The sequence below is a fragment of the Notamacropus eugenii genome, chromosome 6, assembly GCF_028372415.1.
Source record: "Notamacropus eugenii isolate mMacEug1 chromosome 6, mMacEug1.pri_v2, whole genome shotgun sequence".
NCBI classification, from domain to species: Eukaryota; Metazoa; Chordata; class Mammalia; order Diprotodontia; family Macropodidae; genus Notamacropus; species Notamacropus eugenii.
Window position 1 is genome coordinate 365,286,247 of NC_092877.1, and position 24,794 is coordinate 365,311,040.

Consider the following 24,794-nt stretch of genomic DNA (forward strand, 5'->3'; position numbering starts at 1 on the left):
TTCCTGTTTTGTCATGTTAGCCAATCTGATAGATATGATATGGCATCTTGGGGTTGTTTTAATTTGCATCTCTCTACTCAATAGTGATTTAGAACACTTTTTTTCACATGACTATAGAGAGCTTTAATTTTTTCATCTGAAAACTGCCTGTTTATATCCTTTGCTATTTATCAATTGGAGAATGACTTGTATTCTTATAAATTTGACTCAGTTCTCTATGCATTTTAGAAATGAACTCTTTATCAGAGACATTGCCTGTAAAATTATTTCCCAGCTTTCTGCTTCTCTTCTAATCTTGGTTGCATTGGCTTTGTTTATGCAAAAACTTTTTAATTGTAATCAGAATTTTCCATTTTTGCATTTCATAATGGTCTCTATCCCTTGTTTGGTCATAAATTCATCCCTTCTTCATAGATCTGATGGGTAAACTATTGCTTGCTCTCTTAATTTGCTTATAGTTATACCCTTTATGTCTAAATTGTGTATCCATTTTGACCTTATCTTGGTATATGGTGTAAAATGCTGGTCTGTACCTAGTTTCTGCTATACTGGTAGTGAGTTCTTATCCCAGAAACAGGAGTCTTTGGGTTTATCAAACCATAGATTACTTTAGTTATTGATTTCTGCATCTTGCATGCCTAACCTATTCCACTGATCCACTACTGTGTTTCTTAGCCAGTACCAAGTAGTTCTGGTGATTGCTACTTTATAGAACACTTTTAGATTTAATATGGCTAGACCACCTTCCCTTGCATTTCTTTTCATTAATTCCCATGATATTCTGAAACTTTTATTCTTCTAGATGAATTGTTATTATTTTTCTAGCTCTATAAAATAATCTTTGGTAATTTGATTGGCATGGCACTGAATATGAAAATTAATTTAGGTAGAATTGTTATTTTTATTATATTATCAGCTCTGGGCATTCTCACTGGTTTTCCCACATGTACAGAACTCTCTTCCTCCTCTACCCTACTTTCTAACCTTCCTGACTTCTTTTAAGTCCCGACTAAAATCCCATCTTCTGTTAGGAAGCCTTCCCCAGCTCCTCTTAATCGCAGTGCCTTCCCTATGTTAATTACTTCCTATTTATACTGTAAAGAGTTTTCTTTTTTATATTTTTGTTTGCATGTGGTTGATACTTGCTAAATGTTTATTCATTGATTACCTTGGGCAAGTCATTTAATCTTGCTCGATTTCAGTTTCCTTGACTATAAAATGTGGAAAATGGATGATCTGCCAGCTCTCAGTCCATTCTTCTATCTTCCTATTACTTCAATATACAGGTTGGTGAGCCAAGATTCTGTGGAGTCTAAAAAATACCAGCCAATGTTTCTCTGGTGCTTCACAGTTTGCAGTTATCTTGTTTTATCCCTACAGTAACATTATGAAGTGGGTGCTGTTATTGCCCCATTTTACATATGAAGAAATTGAGGGCAAGAAAATGGTTTTACTGCTAGTATCAGAGGCACTCCTCACTCCCAGTCTACTGCTTTTCTCACTGTAGCACAATGAAAGTATTTGATAGTGTCCTTTTCCCCATTCCCATTTAATCTGAGGGTTTTTCCTCTGTTGATTATTTCTTACTTGTCTTGTTTACATCTTGTTTGCATGTTATTTCATCCATTAGACCAGAGGTTCCCAAACTTATTTGTCCAGCCTCACCCTTTAAAAAAATTACTCAGCACTCCCTTAAGAATCTACTTTCTTTAACCCTTTAACAGTTTTTAAAAAAAATTTGTGACATTTCAAAAAATATATAAAATATTTTTAAAGTGATGCATCTTAAATTTAATAATTTGTTGCAAATTTGTAGGTTTTTCCTGCATTGAATTTTAATGAGGCAGTATTGGGTCATGTAACTGTATAGTATTGTATTGTAAATAAATTATTACATGGACATATTCCTGCCGATGCATGCTGGACTTGCTGACAATGTACAACATGCTCATCTGCCAACACTTGTTTGTTAAGACCTGTCAGCACACTTCACCACTGATCTTGCATTTTATGTGTTTATTTGGAAAATAATGTAATCACTATGATCTTAACTGTTACACAACAAATGAAATATGTACCCATTGTTTTTCAAAATTTTCTTCCTTTCTCTCCTTATGCTTCCACTGCCTTCTTATTTTTATTCAATGTCCCCCAATTGCATTTGAGGCTACTACTGCCCCCTTCCTCTCAGTTGTTCCAGTGCGCCCCAGGGGGTGGTATCACCCACTTTGGGAATCTCTGCATTAGCCTGGAAGCTCATTCAAGGCTGGAACTGACTTTTGACTTTCTTAGCATCCCCAGCTCTTGGCACAATGCCTGGCACACAGTAGGAACTTAGTAAATGTTTATTGACTGACGTTAGGGGAGTCTGTTTTCATTATAAATGGTTATAAGCGATCAGACTACAGTCAGAACCAATTGCTAAAAGTCTTCTCTGTTTTTAGATCCCATCAAGAAGGAGGCACTATCAGATAAGCAATTGATGACTCTTGCTAGGAAATTTGGGAAAGAGTGGATTCAACTTGGCATTGCCAACTTGGGATTAGAAATTGCTGACATTGATGCCATTCAGGAAAATTGTGAAGACATTACAGTTTGCAAGTTCAGAATGCTGAAGAAATGGCAGGAGAGGGAACGGAAGAATGCAACAGCCAAGAATCTGTACAACTGCTTGGAAAGCGATGCTTCCATTGAGGTCCATGATGTCCTGAAAGGTATGTGGAAAAGCTATCTCTTCCACATTGCGGGAGTTAGGGGCATGGTTCCATGGTGATCTAGAAAATCCATATAACATTTTTTGGCCTTTCCTTTGTACCAGAGAAGAAGTCTGAATAATTCTAGTATTAAAAGATAAAATATGTTGATATTATACAATATTACACACATATTTTATGCATTTCTGAGTTTCTATGCTTTTTCTGTGTCACCTAAGGCTACTTCAAAACTCTTCCCAAATTCCCATTTAATTTATTATGCTGACCCGCAATATATATCAAAATTGCGATGGAGAAAGTTGTGATGTGGAAAGGATAACTGTACTTTAGTCAAAGATGTGACCTCTTTGATTAAGCATTACTGGTTCTGTAGGACACAACATACTGCTGGGTTATATACATACATGCGTATACTTATACATATATGTGCGCACACACACACATGTATTTGTGTTGGTTACACTTTCCTAATTCCTCTGGTCTGTAGATTATGAACTTAATGCAGCTCCATCCTCTTCCCCTTTTTCATTAAAAATATCCCTGACTTTTCATTAAAAACAGTTTTATTCCTCACTTTCTGGATTTCTCCACCTCACTGCCCATCATTTTCTCACTTGGGAGATGCCTTGGCCCACTTTGCTGATTAGTGAGGCTCCCAAGCAATGTTCACTGCATTCTTGAGACTACCCCTCATGCTCAGGACCTCTCTGCCAGCCTTGCCATTTTAAATGTTGTCCTCTTCCACTACCATGTAAAACTCCTTGAAGGTATAGACTATCTTTTTTTTGCTTATATTTGTAACTTCAGCATGTATCCCAGCCTGACAAATCATAAATGCTTAATGCATGCTCTATCTACTCATCCATCTGTATATTAGCTCATCGTTTATTCTACTAAAGAATTTATTACAATGTTAGAACAAATTTCAAAATGCAAAAAAGTCGACATTAATTGATAAAATCCTTTGCACTCTTTAGATTTGTTACCAATGAAGATAATAACCTCAATAATCATATTAATGAGATGAATAAGCTCTTATATGGCACAGAGTGTTTCAGAACTAATGTCAGTGTCCTAGATCCTGCTTGTAATTGAGATCAATATACTGTCTTTTTACCAGCCAGAGCAGAATACCTCATCATGCTTGTCCCTGACAAATAGGCTTCCGGTCAATTCTAGAAAGATCAGGGACTTTCAAATAAAATGATCATTGTTGCTATAGAAGCTGTTGTATAGACAGTGCTATACAACCACATAGTTGGTGAGCTCTTTACTTCCTTCTGTTTTATTAGCAGGGTAGATATTTGTGAAATCAGGAAACATGACATTTATTTAATAAATGAATTTTTGTTGTTTAACTTTTTTAACTACAGGAAGAAAGGAGAAAAAGAGGGGGAACTGATAGTATAATGTGGTAGGATGCCAACAGTCAGCCCCTGATACCATGACTCTTAATCAGGTCTTCTTAACCAGGGTTTTGAAACTTGGGTTTTAAAAATGTCACATACATACATACATACACATATAAGTGCACGCATGCACACATGTATACCTATGTATAAATTCTAATTTGTGTGTGTTTTAAGTATTTAAAAATATAACTCTGAGAAGATGTCCACAGGCTTCCCCAAACTAGCTGTCAAAATAGTCCAAGATAACAAAAAAGATCTACCTTTGGTTTCCAAGGATAGATTCATCATGTTTTCCCTAAGTCATTTGTATGATAGAGTGAAAGATTTAGACTAATTACTCTTTGAGATCAAGACAGACCAAAAAGTGCTCTTCCCCTTGCTTATTGTTTTGTGAGTTACATTAGGAAACCAAGCAAATGTTTCAGGACTATATGGTGGGTACCACATTGCACCTTCTTCTATTTCCTTCATCTTTGGTGTGATGGATGAAATTAGAATCATCTGGCTCGTCCTTTTGTTATTTCATCCTTGGGCACCAAGTAAATTGAGAATAGCCTGGTAGTGATGGAACTTGGGGAATGCAGAGGTCTTTTCACATCATAAACCAAGGGGATGGGTTTGATTTGGAATTTTGGATAGATTTCTCTTCCTTTTCCTCCAAAAAAACACTCATTCTGAATTGATTATGTATGTGTGCATGTATGTATACATGTGTGTACAGACATGTTTGTTACCTCATTTTTTCTTTTTTGAATTTTTGCCTGTGGGTTCTTCAGTGAAGGGTCATCTTTGAATAGAAGGACTTACCTCTATCTCTTCTGCAAGTTAGTAACTTGCCTGGGGCACCAAGAAGCTGTTCCTTGCCTTGGGTTACACATAGGTTGGGGTGGGGAGGGCATTAAAAATAATATCTTGATAATATTACATTTCAATGTAATTAAATTCCTTTGTAATCCTTTGTATTATATTTTATGCATTTAAAATATGCTTCTGAGAAGAGGTGCAAAGGCTTCAGTAGGCTGACTGCCCAAGGGATCCAGAATATAAACTTGTTTTAGAAAGCACTTCTGAGATAATCAATTCATCCATTAATTGGTCACTAAGTATTTAAGCACTAGGGCCAAGCACCGGAAGATACTAAGAAGACAACCACAAAACCAATCCCTGCCTTCCAGGTGCTTCCATGCTAATGGAAGAAACATGTCACTAAGTGGTAATGGGAGGTAAGCTTAGAGGAGGGGGAAAGCTTCTGGAAGAAAAAGCGCTTGAGCTAATTCATGGAAGGACACAAGGATGTCAAGAGGAACCTTTTAGAAGTGGGGGTCAGTGGGAGCAAATGCAAGGAGGTAGGGGATGTTGTGTTCATCCTTTGTTGCCAAAGAAGACCATGCCATCAGAGATATGATGACATGCTAGGGGATGTGGTGTCATTAGCAAAGAGCAGAGAGTGAGCAGGTATCAGTGGGTTACAGAAGGTGTGGAAGAGGAGGAGACAGCAGGAAGTTTGTAAGGTGGAAGAGGACAGGTTGTTAGGGGCCTTAAATGCTAGGGAGAGGACTGTCTGGGAGGTTATGCCTCCTCTGAGCAGGTCAGGCAACTTCCCATTGCAGAGAAGGGGCTGCTGTGCACTAATAGGGGAGGTCCCTTGGCTGACTTGGCATTGAAAGCATATCCATTCCCAGGTATATCCCCAGCAGCCTCGAACCTTCCCTTGTAACTGATAAAAATCAGTGGGCAAAATTAGCCAAGACGGTGAACACTTCTGGTGCAGGCACCACGGTATCCCTATATGCTCACACCTCGCTGCTGAGAGGGAAGAGACATGTTGAAGGAGGGAAGGACATGGGAAATTGGACTCTTGACAGTCACTCAGAGTTGGACTTCCTGCTGCTGTTCTTTCATCTATATTATTATACATATGTTTGACCTGGTTCTGTTAATTCACCTGGTACCCTGGGCAAATTGCTTACCCCTTTTTTTGCCTCAGTTTCCTCACCTATAAAATGAATTGGAGAAGGAAATGGCAAACCATGCCAGTATCTTTGCCAAGAAAACCCCAATGGGGGTCGTAAAGAGTCAGGCATGACTAACTGAAATGATTGAACAACAACAAAGACCTTTTCACAGTGTCTTCTGATAGTTTAGTCAATTTCTTATATTTACCACTTCTTTCAGTCAATCCATCAATAAACATTCATTAAGCACCTCTGGGCTAAGTGTTTTGAATACCCAAAGAGGCAAAAGACAAGTCCCTGTCCTCAAGGATCTCATAATCTAATGACACAGCTCTATTTCCTTTCTCTCACATGCATGTGTCTTTCTTTGCTCACAGGTTTCATGGAGTAGAGGTCTTGGAAGAGCACCTACAAAGACAGAAACCTCAGGAAACTTTCTAAAGAGTTCAGACCATTCCAAGCGTCCATGAGTTGATGCAGCTTTGAGATTACAAGGCGGTGATCAAGCTGTCATGGAGTTTCAAGGATAACCGTGTTTTCCAGGTCAAATAAAGCTGAGGAAAAATGGAAGATAAACTGAGCCAGAAAATGTGAGGAGAGCAGGGGAGGAGGGAGAATCCTAGAATGTTGAGAATATTCTTCTTTTCTCCTTCTTTCTCCCTTCTTTCCCCAAATCAATGTAGCATGTGCTTAGATCTTCCGTGGTGCTTGAACAACGTTGACCTTTTAGCTGCAGGTGAAACGTGATCATTTTTCTTAGGGTAACTGTGAACAATGAAATCTGCATCAGGCATTTGAAACCTGTTTAGCCGAAAGTGGTGGACATGTTCTTTGTGTTTATTTCAGTTAGCTTTCCTATTGGCATAAATATAAAACGCACCTTCCTTCTTTTATTTAATACAGAACCTGACATACACATCTACACACATGCACACCGGCACATACTCTCTTGTTTGTCCTGGGATTTCTTCACCTTGGAGGCAAGTGAATTTTTCCTATGAGAATTCATCTTCATCTGTACCAGGGCTGTGCCTTGGGATCAATTGGATAGCAGATAGCCTACTTTCTTTAAGCTGTTGAATCATGTTAATCCTCACTCAGGGTGAATGGAAAGGAACAGAACTTCCTTCTACCTTCATGACCATGCAGGTGCCGAGCACAAACTGAAAACATGATTTTCTGCTGTCAAAGAATTTCAGGCTGTATATTTCCAATGGGTGTGCATACAAGCCAACCACTACAGTTACTTAACTTTCAAATTGAGATTCCTGCCTTGCCAGGGGCAAGATGCTGAGCCCTCAGCAGAGTCAAGGAAAAATTGTTATCTCTTCTTGTGGAAGACTTTCCCCAAGGAATTATAGGCCACATTGGTTCTCTTTGGTTATTGACTTGTTCTTTTATGTGCTATTATTGTAAACTCCCTGAATCCGGTTTATTTGGGGGGAGAGTGAGGATTGAAATGTTGGCTGTGTTGAACAGTTGTACAATCTACGGTCATGTATGAGAAAGAGGAATGACGAGGAGGTCTTTGGTCTGTATAGAACTGGGAAAAATGAAGACCGATGATAAACGGACCTCAACAGAAGTGAAATACAACTTTGACATACAGTGTTTAATACACTATTAAAGGTAACACTCTTGCTTGTTCAAAAAACAATTCTTGCCTGTCGGTCAGGATTATTTTTAATATTCAGGAATCATCTGGAATCTCTATGAGTTTCTTTTTTATATGTGATATAGCTTAGAAAACAAGGATGGGGGTAGGGGAGAGTAGGTTTTTTAAACTACATGAATGGGCTTAGTTTAATTTTAATTTTGTTTTTTTATAAATTTTTTTAATAAATAAAATGTTCATTTCAGTGAGCCTTTGCAGAATGAGATAATGTAATAATTTCCACCATTTTTTATCTGCTTCTATTTGTCAGTGGATGGAGAGGAAAAAAAAATAAACCTGCGTATATACAAAAGTGTTTGTCTTTCTGTATATTTTTATGCTGATCTGATGTTTTGGTGTCTTGGTGGTGTTCTCTTGTATTCTGCTTTGTTATTAATGAGAAACAGCATGAGGTATGTTTCAGAGGAATGCAGATTTGGAGTCTGGAGAGACCAGGTTAAATGACAGTGAGGAAAATCACTTAACTTTTCCTGACCCTCAGATAATATGCCCTGTTGAGATCTGTGATTTTATTGGCATATGGACCCCCTTGTGTTTGAGGAAATGACCTCTCTCAATGTGAATGGGCAATGACTTTATTATGTTAAAGCACTGTTTGGGGATACCGAGGTTTAATGACTTAACCAAGAGCACACAGGCTACAAGTGTCAGGACCAGTTTCTTGTTTTTTGATATATGATATCTTATTTTTTTCCCTAATTAGATGTTAACACTAAACATTTTTGAAAAAAAGGTTTGAATTTCAAATTCTATCCCTCCCTCCCTGAGACAGTAAGCAATCAAATAGATATAGATTTAAATATAGTATTTGAATTCAGGCCCTTGACACTCAATCTACTAAGGCACCTCATCTTTCATACTTTGTTATTAATACTTAAAACTATGATCACTTAAAAAACAAAATATAACAAAACATCGAAGACCAACTTTAATATGAATTGCTTGGTTCCACTGGTCAGAATTAGGAGTAATGGCTGAAAGTGCGTGGAAGGAACATTTTCTTAATAATTATTGATGTTCAGAGGTGGAAGGAGCTGCCTTTGAGGCAGTACGGTCCCTTTCGCTGGAGGTCTTCAGATGAAGATAACCATTTGTGTGAGGTAAAATTAAGGGGGTTGGACTAGAACACCTGTGAGGATCCTTTCTAAATTTATTATTATTTTTAAATCTTTATAATTCTAGGATTCTCAGGTCAGTATGACTTGGCCCCTATAACTTGGGCTCTTTCCACATCTGACATTCTGTAATTCTTTCAACTATAAAATGGGGCTGATACTCAGCAACTGCTTCTCCTCCCCCCCCTCCATTATCTGTGAGGATCAAATAGAAGCAGGTTTGGAATGAGCTTTTTGTAAACTCTAAAGTTATAGATAAAAAGTCAGAACTTAATGGTTCCTAATTTATTCATTCACTTCCTTTTCTGGGCCTGAGTTTTTCTGTAGAATGGAGGGTGTGTGTGTGTTGGGGTGGTGGTGGTAAATTAGCATAGATTCAGGCTTTCTTAATCTGTGTTCCATGAACATTAAAAATATACATTTTGATTTCAATATAGTTTTCAATATTGAAATGCTGAAATAGTATTTCAATATAGTTTCTTATGTGGCATTTAATGCATGTGAAAATATTATTTGGAGAGCAACTAGGCTTCACCAGATTGACCTCCAAAGGACTCCATGTCACCAAAGAAATTAAGAGCCCCATGCACTAGGTGACCCCTAAGGTTATTTCAACTTCCCTTATCCTGGGATTTCTTTGATGATGAGTTGCTTTTCCTAGCTTAATTCCAGGCAGATCCTCTGACAGTTAAAAGTGGCATAGAATCCTGTTTTTTTTTAAATTAAATTATTTTATTTGTTTTCAGTGTTCTACCCTCATTTCCATATATCTTAGATTTTCTTCCTCTCCCTTCTCCTCCTTCTCCCTTCCCTCCCCACTCCCTTCCTGAGACAGTGTACAATCTTATATAAGTTCTACACATGCATTCCTATTAAATACATTTTCACCTTAGTCATGTTGCATAGAAAAATTAAAATGAATGGGAGAAACCATACAAAATAAAACATAATACAAAAGAAAATTGTCTGCTTCATTCTGCAATCCAGTTCCATAGTTCTTTCTCTGAATGTGGAAGGCATTTTACTTCAAGGGTCTATTGGGAATTTTTTTAAGTCTTTGTATTGCAATGAAGTACTAAGTGTACCAGAAAAATTCTTCACACACTGTGGTTGTTGCTGTGTACAAAGTTCTCTTGGTTCTGCTCCTTTCACATGGCATCAGTTCATATGAGTCTTTCCAGGCTTCTCTGAAGTCTTCCTGTTCATCGTTTCTCATAGCACATTGGTATTCCATTACATTCATATACCATAACTTGTTCAGTCATTCCCCAATTGATGGGCATCCTCTTGATTTCCAGCTTTTGGCCACCACAAAGAGAGCTGCTATAAATATTTTTGTACATGTGGGACTCTTTCCCATTTCTATGATCTCTTTGGGATAGAGTCCCAGAAGCGATATTGCTGGGTCAAAAGGTATGCACATTTTTATAGCCCTTTGGGTATAGTTCCAAATTGCTCTCCAGAATGATTGGATCAGCTCACAGCTCCACCAACAATGAATTAGTGTTCCAACTCTCCCACATCTTCTCCAACATTTATCATCTTCCTGTTTCGTCATGTTAGACAATCTGATAGGTGTGATGTGGTACCTTAGAGTTGTTTTGATTTGCATCTCTAATCAGTAGTGATTTAGAGCATTTTTTCTTATGATTATGGATAGCTTTAATTTCTTCCTCTGAAATTCCCTGTTCATATCCTTTGACCATTTATCAGTTGGAGAATGACTTGTATTCTTGTACTTTTGACTCAGTTCACTATATATTTTAGAAATGAGGCCTTTATCACAGATACTAGTTCCAAAAATTCTTTCCCAGTTTTCTGCTTCCCTCCTAATCTTGGTTGCATTGGATTTGTTTGTGCAAAAATTTTTCAATTTAGTGTAATAAAAAATTATCCATTTTGCACTTCGTAATGTTCTCTATCTCTTGTTTGGTAAAAATTTCTCCATTCTCCATAAATCTGACAAATACACTATTCCTTGCTCCCCTAATTTGTTTATAGTATCAGTCTTTATACCTGGATCATGTGTCCATTTGGACTTTATTCTTGTGTACAGTGTCAGGCATTGATCTATACCCAGTTTCTGCCACTCTGTTATCCAGTTTTCCCAGAGCTTTTGGTCAAACAGTGAGTTCTTATCCTCTTATAACGTCTCCCAAATGCAGCCTTCTCTCCTATGTGTCCCAGAGCACGTATTTACTAATTATAAACAGGCTGATGGATAGCTGGCCCTCCAAAGTGGAGCTTGCTGATTGGTCTCTCCCCACCACAGCAGGGAGTGTGCTCTGTGAAGTTGCTTGCTGTATCCAACGAGAAACAAAATGCTTCCTTCTTGCTTTTTCATGAGGTTGTAAGTTTTCAGTCCATTTTCTCATTAGGAGACCACAGGGCTTGCTGATTTAAAAGAATCATCATAATAAAATAAAATGAAGTGTCCCCTAGGGAGAGCTCAGATTTCAACAGTTGGTATGGTTTATGGTCCCCATAGCTGGAAATCTCTCTTTGGGGCTAAATACCCATTTAAATATGTCAAATCATTTACTAACAGGTCTCATCCTGGCGGGATATTGAGGGATTTACCACTGTAATCATGGGCATTAAGTTCAAAGGAGGGTCCCTCATTCCCATCTCATAAGCAGAAGCTCAAGATGGTCTGATGGTGGTTCTGCTTCTGGAAGGAAATACTCATGCTGTGTTTGGATGTCTGGATTGGCTCAAGATGTCAGAGCAGAGAAAAATCTTGAGTCCAACCCTCTGATTTTATAGCTAAGTAACCTGTAGGCATAGGGGTGGGAAATGACTCATCCAAAGTTATCCAATTTACACTTCTGTCATGACCAATGACTGTAATCCTACAGCCCTTAAAGCAGGATGGGTTTCAGTTAAATAAATTTAGTCTAAACTAGAGCAAAGTCTTCCCAGAGGGGAGATGACTCTGGTTGAAGCTTGACTAGGAGAAATGAAAACTTCTGCTCATCATACTTTGTCCCTGAGTCAGAGATCCTACAACTGATGATGTACCTCTCGTCTGATAGACTTATCATGAAGTTGGCCACAGGGCAATGACATTTTCAGCCACATCAGCTCATGAAGACCTACTAAGCTAAGGTATGAAAGGACTGAGATCTCTATTGGTGGAGGAAAAGCTCACACCAATGGAATCCTAGATCTTTGGAGGATTGAAGGAATTTAAACAATCATTTAAGCAACTTCTTCCAATGACTTGATTGGCAAAGTGGAAATAGAGTTGCAGTCAGAAGACATAAGTTCACATACTCCTCTAATACTGATTGTGTTAGTCTGAGGAAGGCATTTTTACCTGCATTTGCCTGAAGCAGCTCCTTAAGTGCCAGATAAGTCAAAGGCAGCAAGGTACTAATGGAAGGAATATGGGCTTTGGAGACAAGGGTCCTAGACTCAAATCCTGACTCAAGCATTTACTACCCATGTAACTTTGTATAATTTATATGGGCTTCAGTTTCCTCATCTATAAAATAAGGGGATTGTGCCTGAGGACCTCTAAAATCTCTTCCAGTCCTATATCTATGATCTTATGATTCATGATAACCATGTTCCTTCCATCCTATGGCTTCAAAATAATTAGTTATTTTGCTTTTATAAGTTAACCTGCAGAGGGGTTTTAACTTCTAAGTTCCCTTACAGCTCTAAACCTATGATTCAAAGTAAATTATTGGGAGGGGAATCATCTCCAATTAAGGGAGTTGGGAGTGGGTGGTGGTGTCATGTTGTATTTGAAGGACAACCATTGCCCAAATAGAATTTACATTATTTTATTTAACCAAAACAATAAGCTCATGGATTCTGGATCTTTTGTTCAACAACAAATACTGATAATTACTTTGGAATGAAACAAGAAAATGTGCGATTTTGAATTTTTAACCACTTTAATTCTAAGTGGGAAATGTTTTTCTTCAAGACATTATTTAACATTAAAACATTACTTTCTTTAAAATTATTACTTTGATGTTTTTCCTTCAAAAATTAGTTTATTTAGCCCAGCATTGGAAATGTAATGCAGTTTTCCTCATTTATTCTTAGCATATGCCAAACAAAAGGGGGACCTAGATTCAACTCAATTCAATTAAGTAAATAAGGTATTAATTAATACCTGGATGATTGTGTACAAATCACTTCCTTTTTTTGCACCTCAGTTTCCACATCAGTCCATGTTCCACATCCCAAATGCCAACTTACATAATTATGGAAGGCCTAGATCATTACTGTAACAATCAAGCAGAGATAGGGCCACCAAAGTATAATAAGGACCCCTCAGTCGCCTATTGACTTAGCAAACCATATGTGAACATTATTTACATTCGATTGGATTTTGATTGATTTTGTTAAATATTTCCCCAACACATTTTAATATGGTTGGGCCTCACTAAGGAGTGAGTGTGGGCTTCTATCTGGGGGAGATAGTAGTAGCCAATGGAAGGATTTGGAAAGGCCTCATTTAAGAGGTAGAACTTGAGCTTTGCTTTCAAGAAAACAAAAGGTTCTAAAAGACAGAGGAGAGGAAGGAGTACAAGTCTCTCACTGAGACTTGGTTGGATGGCCCCATGACTGGAACATGGCTCTGGAAGGATGTTGCTCCTTCAGAAGAAACAAGCTAGGTTATGGTTGGAGGGAGGGGAAGGGGAATGGTGGTCATAAACCTTAAGAAGGTATAGTCATGAAGAAATTCAGGACTGAAGCATGGTGGAGGTCAATGGAGGCAGAAATGAAACAGAATACTTGTCATTGGAGATTTCTGCAGACTATTTACACATAAAGAGGGAAAGAATGAGGACTGTGGGAGACAAATATCGAGCATGGCACATGATGGGAAAGATAATGTTAAAAGACTGGCTAATCAGACAACTGCTGGATCTCTTCCAAATGTAGAGCAGCTAATAAATGCTCCATTTGTTTTCCATGCTAATTTCATCCTTCGATAGGTGGAGAAGCCAACAAGGGGGAATGCTAGTCTTGACCCACTCTCAATGAATGGGCTTGAACTAGTTGATGGGGTGGGAATGATGGGAACTTTGAGAAGGGAACATTTCATCTTAGAGTTTGTGATAGAGAATGAGAGGAAATCTAGTCATGTACCCTTGATTTTGAGAAAATGGATTTCAAAGGATTCAGAGGTAAGATAGGTAGGACCTTATGGACTAAAATTCTGTAGGGTAAGTCAGGCCAGGAGAAACAGAAACTCTCAAAAGTGAAATTCTGAAGATGCCAAGAAAAATGATTCTACTGAGGAGAGAAAGTTGGACATGATCTAAACACATTGATATGAATTGACTGAGAATATGCCAACCAATATGGCTTTTCTTTTTTTTCTGTAAAGACCCACACACAAGATGGAAGCAAGGTTTTGTAAGTAAAGCTGAATAAGAAATCATCTTACCACCTAATAAGAATAGTTTCAGGAGAGTTACAGCTTAGAATAGCGAGAAAAACCAAGAACCTCCCAAAGCATGGTTTTATGCAAGATGTAATTGGGGAAATTTTTTAAAAAATAAAAAAAGATAGTGGTATTTCTCAGGATGGATGATAATTAGCAGCAGAGACAGAATGGCTGCTCAATTTATAGTTTGCTTGTTTGCTCTGCCAAGAAAAATGACCATGGAACTGGAAAGGACAGAAGAATGATGGTTAATAGGGGGCTGCTACTCAAACTAGAGAAGGGGATGCCAAGAGAACATCTAGCTGTCCTTGATGAGTTCAGGTGGCCTGAAGAACTCCAGCCTTGGGGATTGGAAGCACTGGCAAATGTGATGCTACCAGCCATCTCTGAGGGATCTTGGAAAAGTCAGGCAGGCAACAAGCACTTATTAATGGGAAAGATACTGTAGGATTGAAGAAAGACAATTGTACTAATTTAAAAAAAAGATTATGAAAATGTATTAGAATAATCTATTTCAAAATGCCTACCTTCTCAAGGAGGGGGGAAGGCAGGGTGGGAGAGAATTTAGAACTAAAATTTAAAGAAACAAATGTTAAAAAATTTTGTTTACATATATTTTAAAAAACCTAAATATTAAAAAAGAAGACAGTGGAACATCCAAAATATAGGTCAATGAACTTAACCTTGATTTTCTGGCAAAATCCCAGAATATTTTGTTAAAGGGATGGGTTGTTAGCAAAGAGGAAAAGGAAGTAGTGATCCCAAAGAGCTGACATGGTTTAATCAAATATAGCTCATGCCAAGCTAACATTGCTTACTTTTGGCTAGGTCACTCACTAACTCATTAGATCACAGAAAAGCAGCAGATTTAAGTTAATGGAGATGGACTGATCATTTGAGGATTTTGTGAAGATAGGGCAGACATGAGTGTGTGTGTGGGCAGTAGGGAAACCACCAGTAGACATGGAGAAAATAAAGAAAAGTGAGAATGGTGAGGATAAGGAGACTGGTCAGCTGGAAAAGATAAGATGAAATGGACTCACCTGTCCAGGAAGAGAGGTTGACTTTGGAAAAGAGGAGGGCCAACTCTTCTTGTGAGACCGGGAGGAAAGAGGAGATAGTGGCAGAAGGTATCTCAGTGATTTGGGACAAGGCGCAAGAGGAGAGAAGAGGAACTTCTAGGTAAATAGCTTTAATTTTTTAAAAGTGAAATATGAGACAGGGTTCTTAGCTGAGCATGTGGGAAGAGGAGGAGCCATGAAACATTTAGGAGGGAAGAAAAAGTTTGGAAAAACTACTATGGTGAGTAGGAGAGTAAGTTCATTGTTGTTGTATAGTCATTTTTCAGTTGCGTCTGAATCTTTGTGACCCTATGCTGCAGTGGTTTGCCACTTCCTTCTCCAGTTCATTTTACAGATGAGGAAACTGAGGCAATCATGGTTGAATGACTTGCCCAGAGTCACAGAGCTAGTAAATGCTTGAGTTCAGATTTGACCTCAGGTCTTCCTAACTCCTAACTTCCTAACTTTGGTGTTCTATCCACTGTTTCATAGCTAATTAACTAGTAAATTAATTAGGGAGCAGTGAGGGCCCAAATGGGATTATGTAACAAATTTAAATTGAACCCAGATGGGTTTAACAATTTTCTCCAGCATTGTTCAGCAGTACCAGTAGGAGTGAAAACAGTGGATAGTAGGAATAATCCAAGGCTAAGGCTTAAAAAGGCAAGATCTTTGATAGGCTAAGGTGCAAGGGACTAGATAGAAGAGGACAGTGTAGAGTTTTAACTGGTTCACCAAGGGGTCAAGAGAAGTAAGGGAGAAGAGCAAAGCTAGTGAAATGGTGAAGACCTGGGAAAGAACAGAGAGCTCATGGCACTGGCTGTCACAGTGAGCATGAAGAAGGTTTGAGGTTTCATAGCCCAGGGAGAGGTTGAATGATGACAGATCAGACAGGAGAACTTAAGAGTTCATGAACATGGAAGTGGAATATTTGTGGGTGATGGCAAGTCAAAACCATGACCATCAGTCTCGAAACTAAATCTTTGGGGTTGGAAGGGGCTTGGCCACCATCCAGTTCAACTCACACCTAAATTAAGAATATTTTCTAAACTTAGAAAAGTTCTCCAATTGGAAAGCCTTCAGTGAGGAGGAACCTGATGGGGTATATGTGCTTAGGGCCCAATTCTAAAATCACATTTCTCTTTAAAAATCACTTTTCTCCCTGGCCTCAAAACACTATCCCAGGCAGTTTCTCCCAAGCCCCAGGACACAGTCAGCCCAGCAACAACTGTTATCTTCCTTCCTGCTACAGCAGTCAGCTGGACCTATAGAACTTATTAGTTTGAACCAGCTGTGTACTGGCTGAACGGGCTGTGCACTGAGTCATAATGACATTTACTACTCACTGACCAATCATATGTATCCTAGACTTAGACATATCTATATTCCCTTACATTTATCTTGTCTAACAAGACATTGATGAGAGCAACCTGGTATTTCTGAGCCAGCCTTGATCACTAGTTGACTTAGGGATGTTTCAGGCATAAAACCACAGCTCCAGGTAGCCCCCATCTTGGGCTATTTCCCGATGAACTTTGGGTAAAATACCTGCACACTAGATATCAGAAGTGCATGTTCCTTTAAGAACTGACCACTCCTTAACCACTCCCTAATCCCACTCCAAAACACCTAGTTAGCATATTTGGCACATGTTTCACCAGAGAATATCCTATATAAACTTTACCTGTACCCCTCTAAGGTTGCAGGTTCCCTAAGAATTCTTGCCCGCTGAAAAGCGTAATAAATCTTTACCTTGACCTCAACAATGCTTGAGTCTGTGAGTTCTTCTCCAAGTGACCTGCCTCTGGTACCCTGGTGTTTTGTGGGGGTCTCACACCCCACTTCCAGCCATCATCAAACTCACTTCACCATGAGGTGTGTTTGGACAACTCTAGTCGTTAGGAAGCTTTTCTAACCTTAATTTGCTTTTTTACCACTTCCACACTGGACTTCCAATCTGTAGTTCTACCGATGAGGGTGAGTGCAATAGGAGAGTGAGGGGATTAGGAGCATCCGGAAAAACGCAAAGAGCTTCCAGCAATTCCAAGCTTCCCTCCAGCACAAAGTAAAGCATCATCCTCATGCTAGTATTCACCCGCTCTCTTTCTAACACCTTTCTAGTGAGAGAGGCAGGGTGGAGTAATGGAGAGAACCAGAATCCCACTTCTGACACCTACCAGCTCTGTGACCCTAAGCCAATCACTGAACCTCTCAGTGCTCTCGAGCAACTCTCCATGGCTCTACAAGTTACGGAGTAGGTGTTAACTAGCATTGGTGGAGGACGTTTCCTTGAAGGGAGTTTCTTATGCCAATGAAATCTCAGGTCTGGTTCCCCCCGCCAAAAAATAAAAATTATTCTGGTTGAGAGGCAGAATGGAGAATGGAATAAGGAAGATCTGGGTTCAAGTCATAAGGTCATAGGTGACTTTATGACTATTAGGGCCCCAACAAACTCTCAAGGCTTATCCATTACAGGTGAATTTCTGATCTGCATTGATGGAGGGGGTTTTCACAAAGGGAGGCCCCTACACCTTTAAAATCACAAGTCCAAATCCCACAAAAAGAAAATCTCCTTCTTGTGATATTCTGTGGCTTCAAAGCATGGGACACCATAATCTCTGTATCATCAAAACTTTATTCATATAAGAACAAAATTCACAAGACAGTGTCTCAAATTAGATAATAAATACTTGAATAAATATAAATAAATATAAGTTACTTTTCAACATGCTTCCACAACAATTAAAAAAGGCATAAATAAACATTTCTGAATAAATATTTCTGAATAAATATTTTTGAATACATTCAAGTGTTCCATATTTCAGACAACATTTAGGTACAGAAATAGCTTATAAATACTTTTTTTCCCTATCAGAGTAAGAGAAAGAGGAAGATGTTTAGTCAAAACATTCATAGTCATTGGTAATTTTGGTCAAGAAAACCAAGATGATGCCACCCATTGTAAACTTAGTGAAGAACATTGATCAAATGAATGGTTCATATTGAGAAAGACCATGTCCTTCATGGACTGTACCATGGAGAATGTAAACAAGGGTAATATAAATAGAATAACTTAAGCAAGATGAAATAGAACCCAGCCAATCCCACCCCTAGTTCCCCAACCTATTCCCAATAAAAATTGCTATTGGTCAACATCTCATGGAAATTTCACAGGAATGTCCATGGTGGTGATGGTCTTTAGGATCTATGCTTTGCTTTATCCCAAAGACCTGAAACCATTGGGTGATGAAGCCTTTAGGAAGAAGCAGTCAGGTAGTTCATCATTCTATTGATGGTCACAGCCCGGATTCTAAAAGCATGAAGGAGGATGCAGAGCTTGACTTTAGTTTTATAAAAGTCAGGTTCTTTGGGTGAAGAGGCCAGAGGCACGTTTTCACTGTTGAAATTCAGGGCCTAAGACAGTAAGGATAGAGCATGACATATAGAACACATTCCAAAATGAAAACAAGTCCACCAGAAGAAATGGGAGAAGTCAGTGCTCAGTTCAGATTCTCTGACCTATCACAGATCTAGAATTGAACAGGGCTGAAGAGGTCATCTAGTCTAACTCTTCTCATTTTATATATAAAGTCAAGAAAAAAAGAATTGACTTGCTCAAGGTCATACCCATAGAAGTGGCAGAAACCAAATTTTCAACCTAGGTACCCTGACTTCTAAGCCACTGCCTTTCCCCCATACTATTCTGCCTTCCCATTGACTTCCCAAATACCAAGCTTAGTCCCTCAATTGACTTCCAACCAGATGGCCAGGCTGAAGAGAAGGCATTACCCAGGGATAAGGACCATTAGAGAACTTTGAAAGGTCATTTGGAAACCTTCACCTGGGAACTGGGTTCTGCAAAGGAACAATCCAATGAAGGTGGCATCTACTGCAATTCTCGATTATTTTTATATGTGTTTCATTAAAAAATTGTGCTTGCTTTGGAATTGTAATTGATTCATGTAATTGATCAGAACTGTCTATCTTAGCAATCTCCTATCATTGATGATTCTCCATTCAGTTCTTCCCCAGGGTTAGCTCTTTCTCCCATTTGAAATGGATTTTTATATACCTTGTGTTTTCCTAAGTCAAGTCAAGTCAAAAAGCATTTATTAAGTGTCTACTGTGTGCCAGGATACAAAGGAAGGCAATCCTCCTCTTCAAGCTCACACTCAAATGGGAGGAGACCAAGATGAGAGAGTTGGTTTTGTCTTTGTATTCCCAGGGTCTAGCACAGAGCAAGGACTTAGTAAATGCTGGGTCACAGGTTGCATGACTTGCCTATGGTTGCACAGATTGTTTCAGAGATCAGATTCTAACCCAGCTTCTCTCATTCCACAGCCAATGTGATTTCCTTTGTAATACTCTGTCATCTTATCTGTTTACAAGTTGTACTCCCTCCCACACAACTAGGTGGCACCATAGTTCACAGAGTGCCAAGCTTCGACTCCTCTTCCTGAGTTCAAATGTGACTTCAGATACTAACTGTGTGACCCTGGGCAAGTCACTTCACCTTGTTTGGCTCAGTTTCTTCATTTGTAAAATGAGAGGGAGAAGGAAATGGCAAACCACTGTAGTATCTTTGCTAAGAAAACCCCAGTGGGGCTATGTACAGTCTGACTGAAAAATGACTGAACAAGAACACTGGACTGAATCTTATGAAGACAGGACATTTGAAGTACTTTCTTCCTATCTACTACTATGCTGAGCACAGCTGGGTATCATTCAATAAAAACTCATGGGTAGGGTGAGAGGATCCCTATTCTCATATTTTCTGTATGCTCCTGGACACCAAGAGACTGTCTTTCACTTTTCTTTGTATCCCCAGAGCTTACCACAATGTCTGGCACCTAGCAGTCATTTAATACATGCTTAATGAATGTTTTTGACTGGATGACATATAATACAAATATTATATGGCCTGACAAGTAGGTAAACACCAACAATAAATTTTTTTTTTTTACCTGCATCATCTCATCAATAGCAGCCAACATATTTTGGTCCAGAGAAATCTGTCTTGTAGGGTCCTTTGCAAGAGTTTCTTTGATCACATTAAACTCAGCTTTATAGGTCTCCAGATCCTCATAGATGCCTTTAAGGCAACAGTTCTGCAGGGCATACATAATATAAGGTTTAAGGAAACACAGAAATTCACCAAGAGCTTTAAAAAAAATCACAACAGGGGAGAGTTTCCTGTTTTACCTTAATGCAAGGTGTCTTTCTGGAAACCAGGCAACTTGCATTCTAGAATCAGAGAAATCAGATGATAGTGATCAAATTTTGCCTTAGGGGGTTAGAAATGAAATTCTTTTGAAGAGGAAAACAAAAGACAAATGTCATTTCTACCTTGGTTAATTCTGGAGGTAAGCAGTCCCTCACTGTGTTGGTTCTGACTTCAGTGATATCTTCATAATCAATTTCTTCCAAAGAACAAGAGTACAGTTCAAGTTTTTGTCTTGCCTGTAGAAATAAAGGCACCAGATACATCAGCTTCTCAAATAGCCCAACTGGTGAATTTCACTGGAGTGTTAGAGATCATGGTAGGTCAGCTTGGGACAGATATGGCTGCCCTTACTTCCATCCTCCTGTCCTGTTCAAAATTTTGTTCAACCACAAGAAGACAGTATTTCATTTCAATCATGTATACCTCCCTTTGCTCCCCCCACTTTGGACACGGTTCCTTCAGTGACATGTTTTCTATTATACAAACACCATAAATCATTTCAACAAACAATTCTGATTAGTACACTTCTGTGATACTTGCTTGGAGCAAATAACTCTCACCACTCCCAGTCTTTTTTCAAGTGTGACTTTCAAAGAAGGAAACAATAAGGTTACTGTAATTTTTTTTGTTTGTTTTGACCTATGATTTCAAGTATATAGGGACTTCGGCTATGGAAATTCCTTCCAGCAAAGCAGATTGGCAATTCATTTGTGACTTCATGGGATCAGAGTACAAGTGTTCATAGAATCATACGTTTAGAGCTGAGAAGAGCCTTAAAGATGGCACGTTCAGGAGTTTTATATCAAAAAAGAAGAAATCAACTGCTTCCTCTTTAAAGACACACTGTTTCTCAATCTTTGCAACATAGATAGCCATGAGTAACATTGGCACTTTGGTCCAGTGAGTTTGACAAGATGAATGCTAAGACCAACCTGACACTAAAGACCAGAGGTTTTTCAACCCCGGTTACTGTTACTTGGTATGAAGTAACAACTCTTTCATTTAGAACATATTTTCCTCTTAAATGGAAAGAAAATGGCTTGTCCTGATTGAATTTTGAGAAAACTAAAACAATATATAATATAACCAATCAAAACATATTTTTTTTGAAATGCTATTTCTTAGGTTGGTTAGCATTACTGGTAGACAGCTTATGTGGCACAATGGTTGAAACACTGAACCAGGAGTCAGGAAGACCTGAGTTCTAATCCAGCCTTGGATACTTCCTAGCTATGTGATCCTGGACAAGTCACTTAACCTCTGTTTACCTTAATTTCCCCATCAATAAAATGGGAATAATAGTGTCTACCTCTCACAGTAGTTGTGATAATCAAATGAGATAACTGTAAAGTGCTTGACACATAAGTGCTATGTAAATGTTAGCTACCGTTATTTTTAATCAAGATTGAACTCAGTGACGCTTCACTTGGTGGCACACTAGGAAACCTTAAAAGAGAAAGCCTGGGTTGAAAGGGGCCTTATGGCATGGAATTCAGACAGATGGAAAGGTATTTATATAATAAGCAGCAAGAAAACACTCAAGAAAAGTTTTAATACAGTGTCTGGGACGCATATGGAAATGTCACTTCTGCAACATGGACTAGATTGAACATTTCCAGAAAGATATTGTTTGCTTTTGTATTTTAAAATGAGAAATCCAGATGTTGCCAAGAGCAGGAAATAAGGTAGGGAGTTTGTGTATGGGGGTGGCAGATGGGAGGCTGTATGATTTAATTGTATAGAAATTCCCTCCATAGCTGCATGGCTACAAATCGCTAATTTGAGAGTTTCTAAGACCCTTTTTAGAGAGTTGCTGGGGCTCTAAGGTTCTCAATTCACTATGTCCTGATCCTTTTCAGATATATTCGAACTTGGGAAAAACAAGCCCACTTCATTTTCGAGATTTCCCGGTTCAAAGCTCTGATGTGTAAGTGCTATCAGCAGGGAAGGACCATGCATGTCAAGGTGACAGGGCAAAAGAGAATTTCTGCTCTGAATTAGCTATCCATGTTGTCACTGACCACAAGACACCGCAGACACCCTTGTCTGCCGCTTCCACAATGACAATGCAAATTCAGTAGCACCCTTCTCTTGGTCAATTTCAGGGCAATTCTTAAGCACACAATTAATGGATCAGTGCTATTTCCCCATCTTTCCTTTTATGATAGTTAGCCAATTGACTAATCACTCTTTCCAGAGTGGGGCCACTGCCTGCTGATAGCTTTCTAGACACACAACTTTGAAAGACTTAAGAACTGTGATCATAAAGACCAACTACAATTTCAGAGGAGCGATGAGGAAGTAACCCATATCCCAGCAGAAAGATGATGGACTTAGGGAGCAGAATGAGACATCTGTGGACATTTTTGACATGGTCAGCGTGGTAGTGTGTTTTCCTTAACTATGCACATTATTTTGGTTTTCCTTCCCTTCCGCCCCCCCCCCCCCCCCCAGGTAGGCTAGGGAAAAAGAGAAAGGAAATGTTTTTTAGTTGAAAAAATTTAAAACTTTAAAAATTATTTTGACCCATTTAGGCTCTGACAAGTTAAGAGAAGTGCATTTAAAACCTACAAGATCCTAAAATATCACAGAGGAAAAGAAACTTTGCTTTACCTTTTGAAGAGTGTTGCTTACAGCCTCCAAGAGGTTCTTGGAGCCTTGGAGACACAGGTGCATGCTGGGTTCAGGATGGGTCATAGGAAGGTTCTTGGCCCAGATGACTTGGCTGAGGCCAGTTGCCATGAGGAAGATAACTGGAAGAAAGGGTACTTATCTCAAGCTATCCTTTGCTCCTCTCTGGGAGGTACTAGGCATTTGGATCAACAGCACATCTTACTTTCCTTGTCTTGGGCCCCAGCTCTCTCAAGCCTTATTTACTGCTTCCTTCCCTTCGCCACCACCCCCATCCCCAAGCCGATCAGTTGCAGCAGTAGATGTTTGCCCTGGCTCCTGTGACCTATTTTCCCACTGCTCTCCCAGTCCAGCCTGCCCATCCATCAGATCACCTCCTGTATGCTCTGCCTGATTTCTAGCCCATCTTCCCTTCCCTCTCTACTTTCTCCCCTACCCTAAAAAGAGAAAGATTCTTTGCTGTATGCTTCCCCTGTTAAGAGGGTAGCATTCCAGTAGGCACTGACACCACGTGGCAAGCCAAGAATTTGAGTGAGGTCACTTCAGTCCTGTGGTCTTTCTTCGTCCTTGGGCTCTCCACCCAAAGGATTTGCAAGGTGCTCATCTAATTACAGGAGACATTCAGTCCTAGGCTGGGAAAGGTTCTTAAAGGTCATCAGATTCAACCCTCTCAGTTTCCACAGGAGGGAACTGAAGCCTGAGGCGGGGTGGGATGGGGAAATGTTGTTGTTAAACAAAAGAACGGAGCAGAGATTTGAACTTACAGCTTCAGACTCCGGATCTACCAATCTTTTTCTTTATCATATGATCACAGAGAAAGAGCTCATTAAATCCCATTTCCCTCATTTTGCAGTTGGGTAAACTGAGGCCCAGAGACATTAAGTGACTTGGCCAAGTTAAGTAGCAGAGTTGGGATTTGAATCCACGCTGTCTCACTACCAATTCATCATACTCCCTACCGTACCATTCATCAACCCCCTTCCCTCCTTTAACAGATAAAGAAAATGACTCAACGAGGTACCCAAGCTCATACAGGTACTAAATTGTGACATTGGAACTCAGGTCGGCCCTATTCCAGCTCCACTGGGGCCCATTACCACACCCCGCTTCTGCCAAAAGACTGGAGTCTCTCCCAAATCGCATCTCCCCATCCCCTCCGCGCCGGCGCTCTCCGTCCCCTTTACCGCCTCCTATCCCTAGGCTGTGGCCGGTAGCTGCAGAGTAGGGCGAGGAGAAGCTGCTCCAAAGTGTTACTCACGTTGGAGGCTAGTGTCGCGGCGAGGGCCCATGACAGGAGCGCAGTGGTGACTGGTGGGGCTGTACTGGGAGCTGCAGCGCAGGTGGGACCTGGGTGGAAGGTGGACAGGGGGTGTCCCTTTTTATATCGACTGTTGGGACTTTCCTGGGTCCCCTGGGGCCCCGGACTCTTCTCTCCCCCTCCCTCTTCTTTCTTTCTTTCTGTCTGTCTCTTCCAAACTCCGTCTTTCTCTACATCAGCCTCTCGGTCTCACGTAGAGACGGCGGAGCTGTGTTCTCTTTCGGATTAAGTCCCCGGGCCGCCCATCCCACTCATCCCGAGACCTAGCTTGGCTCT

The 24,794-nt window shown here is 39.6% G+C and overlaps 2 protein-coding genes across 3 annotated transcripts in view; one reads left to right on the forward strand and one right to left on the reverse strand.

Annotated features, from left to right (window-relative positions):
• Positions 1 to 8,048, forward strand: part of LOC140510187 (uncharacterized) — a 54,207-nt gene extending 46,159 nt beyond the window's left edge. The window contains exons 16-17 of the mRNA XM_072618609.1: positions 2,445 to 2,714; positions 6,459 to 8,048. Of these exons, the coding sequence (XP_072474710.1) occupies positions 2,445 to 2,714; positions 6,459 to 6,472 (284 nt within the window). The 3' untranslated portion in view covers positions 6,473 to 8,048. The remainder of the gene's footprint in view (positions 1 to 2,444; positions 2,715 to 6,458) is intronic.
• On the reverse strand, positions 1,175 to 24,794 carry IL12A (interleukin 12A). 2 transcript variants are annotated; one of them, XM_072618611.1, is made up of 6 exons: positions 24,459 to 24,583; positions 23,183 to 23,322; positions 20,692 to 20,805; positions 20,548 to 20,589; positions 20,310 to 20,453; positions 1,175 to 1,312 (listed from the first exon to the last, which is right to left on the reverse strand). In XM_072618611.1, the coding sequence occupies exons 1-6, from the start codon at positions 24,487 to 24,489 to the stop codon at positions 1,271 to 1,273; spliced, it is 513 nt and encodes a 170-aa protein (XP_072474712.1). In that variant the 5' UTR covers positions 24,490 to 24,583; the 3' UTR covers positions 1,175 to 1,270. The 2 variants fall into 2 exon arrangements, with proteins under 2 accessions (XP_072474712.1, XP_072474711.1); XM_072618610.1 differs by lacking the exon at positions 1,175 to 1,312 and adding an exon at positions 17,961 to 18,759 and having other exon boundaries at positions 24,459 to 24,794.